Here is a 12,405-nt window from a genome sequence, read left to right on the forward strand (position 1 = left end):
AGGTTTGGATTTTTCATCATCAATATGAGTTTATTTATCCATGTATTTCTATGAGTATTATACGAGTTTATATGTGGATCATATGGTTGTGATTTCATTGGTAATTATGTTGCTATTATGTTGGTTATGTCTGTGTTTTGTGACAGTGGTTATGTATGGCTCTCATCAAGTTTTTACTTATAAATGAATGGACAATGTATCTATGGCCTAATAGATGATAATGCAGCAAATGATATGATGGAACAATGGTTCTTAGAGATTCTAAGATAAGTTTGAGATTCATACGCTTAACTCTATTGTTTACATTTGTAGATTACATATTTGTGATATGTTTGATATGGAATGTTTGAGAGTGAAAAAGGATTAATATTTTCTTTTTAAGCATCTAAAGAATCACATTTTCATTATGGAGGTTAGAAATATCAACAAGAAACAAGGTGACCATCTTCAAAATAAACTATAATATCAACAATGAAAGTCAAATTAATGATATATATATATTTATATATATCCAATATTAACTTTTTAAATATAAAATTAATTACACAACTCCCTCACATTATTCACCTCTTAGCTTCATAAGTTGATATTGGTCTTCATTGTATTTAAGTTTATGGTAATCTGAACTAGTTTTTTCACTTGAAAATCATAGATTCGTCTTGATATTCATTGTCTTTAAATTTATGATATTTTCTTGTTAATTTTGTTGTGAAATTGTGTGGGATGTCTTAGATGATATATTTGAGTAGTTGTAGCATGTGTAATTCCTATGTCTCATGATTTTTTCACAAGCTAGAATCAATTTATTTATTAATAAATGGAATTTACATAATTAAAACTTACAATATGAGAAAAAGGTGGGAACATAAAACAATTAGATTAAGATTTTTGTAATAGTGGTCCTTTTTCCTTTTTTTTTTTTTTTTTTTCGGGGCATGTTCTCAATTCTTTCTGAAGTTAAGGATTTGTTGGAATTACAGAGTTGGGTTATGTAATCTATACAATCTAGGTATCCTACTAATTTCAGTGTTGAGTTCATTTTGCATTTAAAAATGCAATTTAGCAATTTAAATAACAAAAACTTTAACCCTCGAAGAATTATAACACAATATTCCTAAAATAAATAAATATATAATACAATTAAATCATGTCTTTTTTAATTTAAAAATAATAAAGAGTAGTATATTTCCTTTTATCTCCTTTATTTTTCTTTATTTCATTATTAACTCGAACTTCCATATAGATTAAATGTCCTATAAATACTAATAACATCCTAACACTTACTTTATAATACATTTCCTTGCTTAGGATGCTAGGCATAATGTTAACATACACATATATAAACCATAGTTACCAAGTTCGAATTTGAATTATGCTTCTTTCGACACCTGTCAGTAACTAAAACTGATTACCTGACCTTACACCATGGCTTCATAATTGTAAGACCTTGTATTTTAAAATTATCTTTACTATTTCATCTTTGGTTGTTTCTATCCCCATATCATTCATGTAGCAAACCTGATTTGTACTAAAGCGTTTATTTCTTTGAACTGTACAAGCTCACCTTCATCCAACTAGCAAGTTTAATTTTCATAAATATATCAAGAGATCATTGGATGATGACTTCAAGATGGTTGTTGGAATAGTGAAGTTTCCTTTGTTAACAAAAGTTTTGGTCTTCCAAGAAAACTTTGCTTTGTCATCCCCCTAGTTATTTTGAAAACCTCCTCTTGATTTTTACTTAATCCGCAGCCTTCATTACATTATCTATAGTCCTCCATTGTGGGCTTTTGCTGTAATCTTTTTGCTTCTCAATGTGTATGGTAAGTCTTCAATATTCTATCTCTGCTTCCAATGGCTTCAATCTGCATATTCCTAAAAGGGGTTTCTGTTCTTGTTTAAGGTAACACCCTCTTTTTGGTTGGATTTATTTCTTTGAGCAGGGTGGTATTCATTCTTTTGGCTCTGTTTAGTTCACTTAGTTGCAAGTGCACAAAAATCTTGGACTAATATGACACTGAATTATTGTAATGGGAGTTAATAATCATGACAATTTTTTGATTGAATTCTTTGGGTTTTATGTCATTTTATCTCCAAAATATATAGATAATTTTGTTGGTTGGAGCAAAGCTACAAGTTATAATAACAGATTTTGCCTTAGAAATTCAAGGGAGACATGTTGTAGTTAAAGGAACCCCCTTAGAAATTCAAGGGAGACATGATGTAGTTAAAGGAACCCCAACTGTGCAGCCAACAAATAAACTGTTTTGGTTCAATCGTCCTCAACTTATCCTTTTCTTGATCCATTTCACTCTTTTCCAGGTATCAAAATGATTTGCATTCTAAATTTCAATTAACAAATTGTATTTCTAAATCCTATTCACTGAATATTTATGGGAATACCAATTGCTTAATGGTTAACTTATGTTCTACAGAATGCTTTCCAACTTGCTTTCTCCTTGTGGATATGGGTAAGCACTATGTTCATTCAATGAAGGATAAATTATTGTTTATAGAATCATAGGATTTACTATGGTAATGATGGTAAAAGTTGTAGTCTCAGGTACCCTAGATCAATTTCAGTTTATCTAGCTAAATTGGTTCAATTCTATTGCATCCCTACACCATATTTATGTTTGACTTTATATGTTTGCAGTATGAGCTTGTTCGGAAATCATGTTTCCATGAGAGGCTTGATATCACCATAATTAGAATTATGATTGGGTAAATATGTTTATTATCTAAACATATAGAGTGTTATGGTTGTTTAATTTTTAAGTTATCAAAGAACTTTATCTTGCCTAAAATGTAAACAGAGCTCATTCCAATCAAACAGGCTATAAATTTAGATTTGTTCTTTCCTTTTCATTTTTATAGCTTCATTATTGCTCATTCCAATCAAACAGGCTATAGATTTATATTTGTTCTTTCCTTTTCATTTTTATAGCTTCATTATTGTTGCTTTGGTTTAGTACTAGCTTATTCTCATGCAGATCCAGTCTGTATAAGGAGAATATTGACAATAACCATATTTTGCATCTGATAAGGATTACATTCGGTTATGTGCCTATGGTTGTTGTGCAGCTTCTTTGTAGCTACATCACACTTCCACTTTATGCATTGGTGACCCAGGTGAGTCTTTCGATGTTCATTGAAAATACAATCAACTTTGGGTGTTTGAAAGGATCAATTGAACTTCAGAACATATTCAATTATATAATACAAACTGCTAAATTTACATAGGTCAAGTCTTCACTACCTGTTTATTTACCTTATTTACTTTGTACATAAGACATATATAGTCCAGCCATACATTACGTGATGCTTAAATATCTTATCTAGTATTTATAAATTTATAGATAAAACATCGCTTTAGAATTACAGAAACACATAGTACACAAATTTATCAAAGAAAATAAGAATGCTTCTTTTTGTTTTTTTCAATTAATTTCTTAGCATTCTTACTTATACCAAAAAAGGGGAGAAAAAGGCACAACGATGATGCAGTTGTGTGTGGGTGTGTATAGATGGATGAAAAAAACATAATTTTTTAACAAGCTTTTTTTCCAAATTGTACAAGTGCTTTGTTTTGGTGAGTTTTAGGATTCTTGAAATAATTCTGCTTTGTGTAATCCTCATGTATGAAGAATCATGTTTCACTCTATTGAAGACTTGAGGTAAAATCTCAAAGGGTTTTCTGGGTTAGACAAATATTACCACTCTATCGTATCCTATATAGAATAGGATATGTAGTAGCAATAAATACTGCATAGAGATTAACCACCTCTATATCACAAATCCAAGTCCAACCCATACTGCTTCGTAAATGTATAATTTAACCTACTAAAAGTTACACTTTACATTCCTTCATCTGCCTATAAAAATATACCAGCGTTCACCCATGCCAAACAATTGTCCATGTCAAAATAGGGCATCAATGCCAAACACACCAAACAGAAGATTTCAAAACCATTTGAGCATTGTATTTAGCGTTCATCCATGCCAAACAATTATCCATGTCAAATCAGGGCATCAATGCTAAACACTGAACAGAGAATTTGAAAGCCATTTGAGCATTGTATTCAACCTTAGTTTAACTCTTATCTTTGTCGCATAACAGGGATATCACGATTTAACTAATCACTTTGAACGTTTCAAACAAAATACGCCTATGCCAAACGTCTTGCAAATCGAATATGACCTCGAAGTAGCCGGGAAAAGGGTGGTGTCCTCTTACAATAGTCCGTGTACATACTTGACGACAGGGACAATTTCTTTAGCCTGTTCGTTTATATAATGGAGGACAAGCGCTTGGAAAGCATCTTCAAATTGTCTACCAAAAACACTGATGCATGCCTCTCTCACCTGCTCTGACACGTACTACCTAATTAATGATTCATTTTCATCCCCTGCACAAGGTTCACAGTTCTTCAGCAGCCACATTGCCAGGTTGAAATTTCGAAAGTCCGAGGGATCAATGCTTTGAATGGCCACCATAAGCTTTAAAGGATGGAAGTTATTGAAGATGATGGGTGCGAAGCCTTTGGACTGTGCTCCTACCAGGTATGAAGACATAAAAGATGTGCGAATCCAGTTATTCTCTTCTTCAGATAGCTGGGATCTCCCAATGAACCTCTCTGCCTCTAAAGCAAGCTCTGCGAATTCTGCGCATGCTAGAAGATCCACATCGATAGGTTGTTGACCAGACCTTGTAGCCATAAATTCCTCCTCTGCTTGGTCATGCATTTTCTCAAACCGTGCAGTAATTATAGGCTTCAGAGATTTCCTCAGAGAGTGCTCCAGAATGCATCTTCGGCACTTGCACTTGAAACCCCAGTACTTGCACCTGGCTTGGCACTGTAGGAAGGGAAGGAGGGGATCCAAGTAAGGAGTGGTGATCTCTTCTCCTCTCTCGATGGGCTTGGAGGCATGAATAAACATGGCGCTTCCTACAAACCACTTGCAAGAGTTCGGGAGGCAGGAATGGTTAATGAAGGATGGCAGCAGCCAAAGACCGTTAAAATTATCTCCCTGCAGAAATAATATGGTTTCAACTGTTTTCTCTTTTGAAATAAACTTAAATTCTTTACCTGCACCAAAAGAGTTCAAAATTACAATCTCCCGAATACGCTTATCATCCAGGGGCAAATTTTCATTTTCTTCTCCATGGCCCTTCGTCTTAAACAGATCAATAGCTGGAACCTCCAGGCTAGTGGACATGGACGAACCATGTAAACTATAAAGCTGGCGGAGTAGTCTCTGTGATTTTCTGGCTTGACAGACCACCATGGCGACAATATCTTCTCGAGACGCTGTGTTGACTGCGTTCTGCCTACCTACGATGGTGGCAGAAGTGCTTCTATAAGTAACTGCGACAGCGTTGCTCACCAACAAAAGCTCTCCGCTCCTTATTTTTAGGGTAGCATAAAGTCCCCGACCGCGTCCGTCTTCGGTCATTTTGATCTCCACATTGCCCACGAACTCGGCTAGTTCGGGAGGAGAAGACGTAGATTCTCCGAGTAAGTAGTCAGAGATGTCATACTTGCCATTCAGGCTCTGGGCATACAAAGTCATGGCCCGGCCTAGCGCCTCTTTTATTTCCGTCTGCCCAGCGCTGGTCCTGTACGCCTACTTCAAACATTCGCATGCTGCCTTGTAATGCCTCAGTCCGAGCAGAGCACGGCCTTTCCTGTAGAGCGCTTTGAGATGGCCGACATCGATTCGAAGGGCCTCGTTCGAATCCTCCAACGCCAACCTGAATTCTTTTATTTGCAACCACGTCTCCGCCCTGTTGGAATAAGCATGCAGAAGGCCCTTAACGATCTGATTATCACCATTGGAGTTGGAGGGGTTCTCCTTAAGCTGAAGCTGAGCGGCATCAATGCATTTCGTGTAATGCTCGACTGCCGCGACCCAATTTTGTTCTCTGAAGCACCTGTTGCCTTCTTCTATCATGTCCTCCAAATCCAGATGCAACAGTCTCTCCGTCGGCTTCCCTTTCCGAGTCATGAGATTCACAAAGTTGGCAGGGTTGTCCACGCGTACGGTGAAGCCACCGTCGTCGACAATCTTTAAATAGGGTTCCTTGACGGCTCTCTTCTCGAGTCTCTCAGAGGCGTCTCGAAGGAGGGCTCTCTTTCTCGAGTGTCTCCGAGGTTTCTTGGAGAAGGGCTCTCTCGAAGTCTTGCAGGAGGGATCTCTCCAAATCGTTCCCAGAAATAGGTGGAAGCGAGGCCGCCATTAAGCGATACACGTCTTCTATCCACACCTTGCTCTGGTTCTTCTCCGCTTATACCCAGTTATTTATTTCTTATAACATAAAGAACCAACCAAACAATTCCTTGGAAAATAATGATCCAGTATTTGCATTTCCATCGGCATGCACTAAACACATCACGGGAAACACATATATCGGCATTTTCCTTTGCATCCACTAAACGCATCATGGGATAAGCAGCACGTATATCAGCATTTTTCTCAGCATACATTAAACGCATCATGAACTAAGCAACACGTGTATCGGCATTTGCCTCGTCATACAATAAGCACATTATGGGATAAGTAACACGTATATCGGCTTGCTTTTGTGAATAAAATTATAAAATTGATCTTAGAATGTGGGAAGGGAGAGCTTGCTTGTATCTATGTTTCTTAATTAGCATTTGCGTAAAATGTTTCAAAAAAAAAAAGTCCTAAGGCACAAATTCTAGAAGCATTGTGATATAGATAGATTCATTGAAAATGCAAAATTAGTAAGTGAAGAGTAAAGAGCTAGTACCTAATGTCCATTGCATTAAATAGGTTTTGTTCTTTTTGGAAACTTTTTGGCTATGACATCTTGCCAAAAAACTTTCCATTTTTAGCAGGCTATGGAATGATTTCAACTAGAAGGAGACAATACTTGATACTATTGCAGGTATTGAGGGGAGCAAAATGTTGTCCTCGTTAGTAAGATGAATAAGGGCAACAAGAAAAGAGGAACTAAGAAGGGTTAAAGAGAGAAGAAAGAGAAGCCAGGTTCTTGTAATGAGGGAAAGAAGGACTTAGCCACATCAAGTGCTTCAAGTGTCAAAAGTTTGGGCACTTTGCTTCCAATGTCATCAAAAGAAGGTGAAGGGAAAGCAACAACGCCATAAGCAACTTGCAAGGAGTGAAAAAGCATCAGCACAAGTGGATGAGCTTTCTTCCATTCTTGAGATACACTTCTCAATGGTCTCATGCCCGTCATCTAACATCATGTTTGATGTCAACTGGTATGTGGACAGTGGAGCCTGCAAACATACACCTCTAACAAGAGTACCTTTAGTAGAACTTGGTGATGATGCCACGTATCCTATTGCAAGAGTGAGATCCATCAAGTGATATCCTTAATCTTACTAAGTTATTGATGTTTTGTATGTAAGAACTTTAGGGCATGATAGTGAGAACTTGTGTGAGCTTCGACAAAAGAGACTAGGTCACTTGCTCTAGTAAATGTTGACAATCTTGCAGAACATGGTGTGGGGATTGCCAATCTTCAAGGCTGAGAAGAAAGGGGTGTGCAAGGGTTGTGCACTTGGCAAGCATGTGAAGGATGTTTTCCTGGTAGTGAACATAGGTCAAGAGGGGTTTCTGACCCAATCCACTCAAATGTATGTGGACCCATGTCCTCAACTTCCTTATCAAGTAACATTTGCTACAAATATTTTATTGATGATTCTTCTAGGAAGTCATAGACTTACTTCACGAAAACCAAGGATGAGGACTTTGAGAAGTTTCAAGAGTTTAAGGGTCTTGTAGAAAATCAAATAGGTATAAAGATTAAGGTGTTAAGGTCCGACATTGGTGAGGAGTATACTCCAAAGGAGTTTGATACCTTTTGCATGAAAGAAAGAATCAAGAAAACATTGATAGTTCCCTACAATCCTTAGTATACTGGGGTTGCAAAGAGGAGGAAAAAATCTATCATAAAACAGTGAAATCCATGATTCATGATCTAGTTCTGCTCATGTGTCTCTGTGTATAAAAATGTCTTATCATTATCTATATTTTGAATAGGTATCCTCATAGAATTTTGAAGGATATGACATTAATGGAGGAATTCAGAAGCCTCAAGCAACCCATCTTTGAGTTTTTCAGTTGTCCTATCTACATTCATATTCCAGATGAGAAAAGGACCACGTTAGAACCTTCTAGTTTGAAGGACATCTTTGTAGGTTAGAGTGAAACCTCAAAAGCTTATAGAATATACATTCCATCTCAACATAAAGTAGATGTTTGCAGAGATACCAAGTTTGAAGAAAATGCATGGTCCTCTAAGTCTCAAGAACCTCCAATAGTGCCCATGGAGGCAGAAGAGCTTGGTATCCCAAAAACAGATATGCAGAAATTAAAAAGATCATGAAAAGCAGATTTAGATCAACAAGCTTTTGGAGGTGTAAGGGGTGCCTCTTTACCTTCAAGTTCAACTAGAAAGCCTAGATGGCTAATTTAGACATTACCAAAGGCAACAGAGTAAGTTGGTGCTCCATGTGGAGGTTTGCCGTTACACCAAAACCCGCAGGTAGTGGTAAACGTTACAACCCAGTAACTAGGATCCCCAGGGTGGAAATTACGGATTCTATAGAGGTGTGGTGATTTTTCCAACACCCCCCCTCAAACGCAACTCGGGGGAATCGAACCTGGGTCCAAGCTCTGATACCATGTAAATGTGTTAGAAAACCTGCACAGATGAATCTAGCTAGTAAAGGTTGAACACACAGCTTTGCAGAGCAAAAACACTAAAAGAAAATCGAAAGAACAAAAGAATGATTCATTAGAAAATAAGTTACAATGCTCATGATATAGCATTACTAGGTGAAGATCCCAAGGTAATGCACCATAGTGGTGATCAATGAGAAGACTCAACACCTACAACAAGTTCCGGAGAGAACTAGCCAATTGCGGAGTGAAAGAAGGAGCAAATCAGAGAGTAAATCATGCAGAAGAACTAACTAGTTTCGGAGTTAAAGAAGGAGAAAATCAAGGAGTAAATCATGCAGAAGAACTAACCAGTTGTGGAGTTAAAGAAGGAGCAAATCAAGGAGTAAATCATGCAGAAGGAATCTTGCATGTAGTCCCATGCTCTAACTAAGAGTTCGCATGTAGGTGTGTAGTAGTTCCAACACCCCCCCTGAACACAACTATGGGGAAAAATAGAAAATGGGCCCTGGCAACTAAGGCCAAAGGTCACCCAAAATACAGTGCAACTTGTACTAAAATTGAGGAAAGAGGGAAAACCTCATGGGAAAACCCCCCCCTCAAAATACAATGTAATCAAAAGAAAAGAGGAAGAAAAGACAGTTGCTAAGCAACTGTGTCCTTCACACCAAGACGATCACGCAGAGAGCGAAACTTCTGCTCAGTGAATGTCTTGGTGAAGATGTTTGCAGTCTATTCTGCTGAAGGATAGAACTGCAAATCAATGACCCGATCATGTGCTAAGTCTCTGATGTAGTGCATCTGGATCTCTATGTGCTTCGTCCGCTGCCATTGTACTGGATCCCTGCAAAAATTGAGAGTGCTCTGGTTGTCACACCAGATGACAATGGGCTGGTGGAACTAGATGCCCAACTCAGTGAAGAAGTGTTGTAGCCACAGAGCTTGAATGGTGATGTTGACTAATCCTCTGTACTCGGCCTCAGCTGAAGAGAGAGAAATAGAAGCCTGCTTCTTGCTCGACCAACAGATAGGGCCAGATCCTAAACTGAGTGAATATCCGGAGGTGGACTTGCGATCAATGCTGTCTCCCACCCAATCAGACTCTGTGAAGCCAAGGAGATTCAATGCAGTGCCTGCTGCATAGTGAATCCTGAAGGTGATGGTTCCCTACACATATCGGAGGATGCGCTTGGCAGCATTCCAGTGTAGCTCATGCGGCTCCTGCATGTATCTGGAAACTGCCCCTATTGCATATGAGAGATCTGGTCTAAAGTGGGTGAGGTACAATAATCTCCCCACTAGCTGTCGGTAGAGAGTGCTGTCAACTAATGGAGTGTCACCTCCATGCTCAAGGCAGACCCCAGACAGAAAAGGAGTCGGTGCTGGCTTGCAGTCAGTCATGCGAAATCTCTCGAGGAGATCCCGTGCATACTTAGCCTGAGAAAGTTTGATGCCTGTGGCATCCTGGCTGATCTCAAGACCAAGAAAGAAGTGTAATGGACCCATGTCCGTCATCAAGAACTTATCATTCAAGGCCCTCTTGACTGTAGCAATGGCTAAAGTCGAGTTGCTGGTGATTAGGAGATCATCTACATACAAAACTAAGATAAGAAGAGAATCATGTGTCCTGAGCATGTAAACATTCGGATCAGACTTACATCTTTCAAAGTTTTGTGATAAGAGAAAAGAATCCATCTTCACATACCAAGCTCTCGGGGCCTGCTTAATGCCGTAGAGAGATTTCTTTAGTCTGCAAACCAAAGATGAATCCTGAATGACACCATGTGGCTGCTCCATGTAGATCTCCTCAGATAGGTCTCCATGAAGAAAGGCATTCTTCACATCCATCTGATGTACTTCCCACCCCTGGGCAGCTGTAATGGCAAGTGTAAGGCATATGGAATCCATCTTTGCTACTGGAGCAAAGGTCTTGTCATAATCAATGCCATGCACTTGTTGGAAGCCTTTGGCTACTAGCCTTGCTTTCAGTCTAGTGATTTGCCCATTTGCAGCACTCTTGGTCCTGTAGACCCATTTGCATCGGACAAGTTTCCTTCCTGAAGGAAGGGGGACCAAATCCCAGGTCTGGTTCTCGAGGAGGGAGTTATACTCCTCCTCCACGGTGGACTCCCAAGATGGATGCCCAACAGTCTTAGCATAAGACTGTGGATCAGAAGAATGAACCAAATGACAATGCCAGGATGGCGATGGTTCAGTGGCAGTGAGGGCGAGAGAAGGCTCAATAAACTCTGAGCTAGTCCTCTGCAGATCAGAATTATCCCCCACAAGACCATTTCTAGTAGCTGGGTGGTCTTGTGCATATATCTCACGTAAGCTCCTTGTTCTCTGATTTATGATAGGGGAATATGATTCACTGCTGGAAGCCCAATATGGGCTTGGATGTGGATCATCATATGCATGCACTAGATTTGTATTTGAAGACTCTGTCTCTACATCTGCATGCTCTACCTCAGCATCTACATGCTCTGTATTTTCATCTGAGTGTACTGAGTCATCATCTTGGACATGAGGTAGATAAAAGGTGTCTGCATGCAGCAATTGAGGTGCATGCGAGAGACTTTCCTAAAATTTGACACTTCGCTCAATGATGAGCTTGTCCGTAGAGGAAATCAAGAGCCGGTATCCCTTCACACCATCAGGGTATCCAATAAAGATGCACTCAATGCTCTGTGGATTCTATAGAGGTGCGGTGATTTTTCCAACATCCCCCCTCAAACGCAACTCAGGGGAATCGAACCTGGGTCCAAGCTCTGATACCATGTGGAGGTTTGCCGTTACACCAAAACCCACAGGTAGTGGTAAATGTTACAACCCACTAACTAGGATCCCCAGGGTGGAAATTACGGATTCTATAGAGGTGCAGTGATTTTTCCAACACTCCAACTACTTCCTTGCAAGTAAGCCACCCTCCTAAAAAGTTCCCTAGTTATGTTGCACTGATGCCTTCCATCATTGAAACAAAACCTTCTAGTAACAAAGAGGTAGTAAGGAAGCAAGTACTGCAAAATGCCATGATGGAGGAATACATCTTCTCCTAAAGAATGATGGGTAGGAGATAGTGCCTAGACTAGTGAGGAAGTCAGTGTTTGACTCTAGGTTGTTTTACATGGTTAACCATGTAGTAGATAGCAACATAGAAAACTACAAAGCTTGGTTTGTGGCTAGAAGGTTCTCCCATTAAAAATGAGTTGACTATGAGGAGACTTTTGCTCTTGTTACTAAATATACCTCTATCAGATTTATACAAATAATAGAAATTGTTTATACAATTTTTTTTATACTTTTCACCCAGTAGAGTATGTCTCTAGAGATATTAACTCGCCACTTCCAAAAATACATTATATGCCTCTAGTGCTTGAGCTCAACTCCTACTACATTATAACATTTTTTAAACACTAAATAATTACGTATTTTTTTCATAGTGAAAATTGAAAACATAAGTTTTTTTTTTAGTTTATCTCTATTAAAAATTGATATAAAATTATGTTACATAATATGTACCTAGGAATGTTTGAGAGTGAAATTTTTTTTAATATTTTCTTTTTAAGCATCTAAAGAATCACATTTTCATTATGGAAGGTAGAAATATCAACAAGAAACCAGGTGACCATCTTCATAATGAACTATAATATCAACAATGAAAGTCAAATTAATGATGCTTTTAATTAAAACTAACTAACTAACTAACTAATATATATATATATA

At 38.4% G+C, this 12,405-nt stretch overlaps 1 protein-coding gene across 1 annotated transcript; it reads right to left on the reverse strand.

The window, feature by feature from the left end:
- Nucleotides 1-4,380: 4,380 nt before the first annotated feature.
- LOC149196097 (methyltransferase FGSG_00040-like) lies at nucleotides 4,381-5,574 on the reverse strand. The gene has a single exon (XM_089408165.1). The coding sequence runs from the start codon at nucleotides 5,572-5,574 to the stop codon at nucleotides 4,381-4,383; it is 1,194 nt and encodes a 397-aa protein (XP_089264291.1).
- Between the last annotated feature and the right edge of the window lie 6,831 nt (nucleotides 5,575-12,405).

The sequence above is a fragment of the Pinus tabuliformis genome, chromosome 2_2 (assembly GCF_031772625.1).
Source record: "Pinus tabuliformis cultivar Carrire ecotype Pingquan chromosome 2_2, CPIR1, whole genome shotgun sequence".
Taxonomy (NCBI): domain Eukaryota; kingdom Viridiplantae; phylum Streptophyta; class Pinopsida; order Pinales; family Pinaceae; genus Pinus; species Pinus tabuliformis.

Excerpts from the sequence above, each read along its gene's own strand:
- LOC149196097 (XM_089408165.1), bottom strand. The coding sequence starts at position 5,574 with ATGACTTTGTATGCCCAGAGCCTGAATGGCAAGTATGACATCTCTGAC.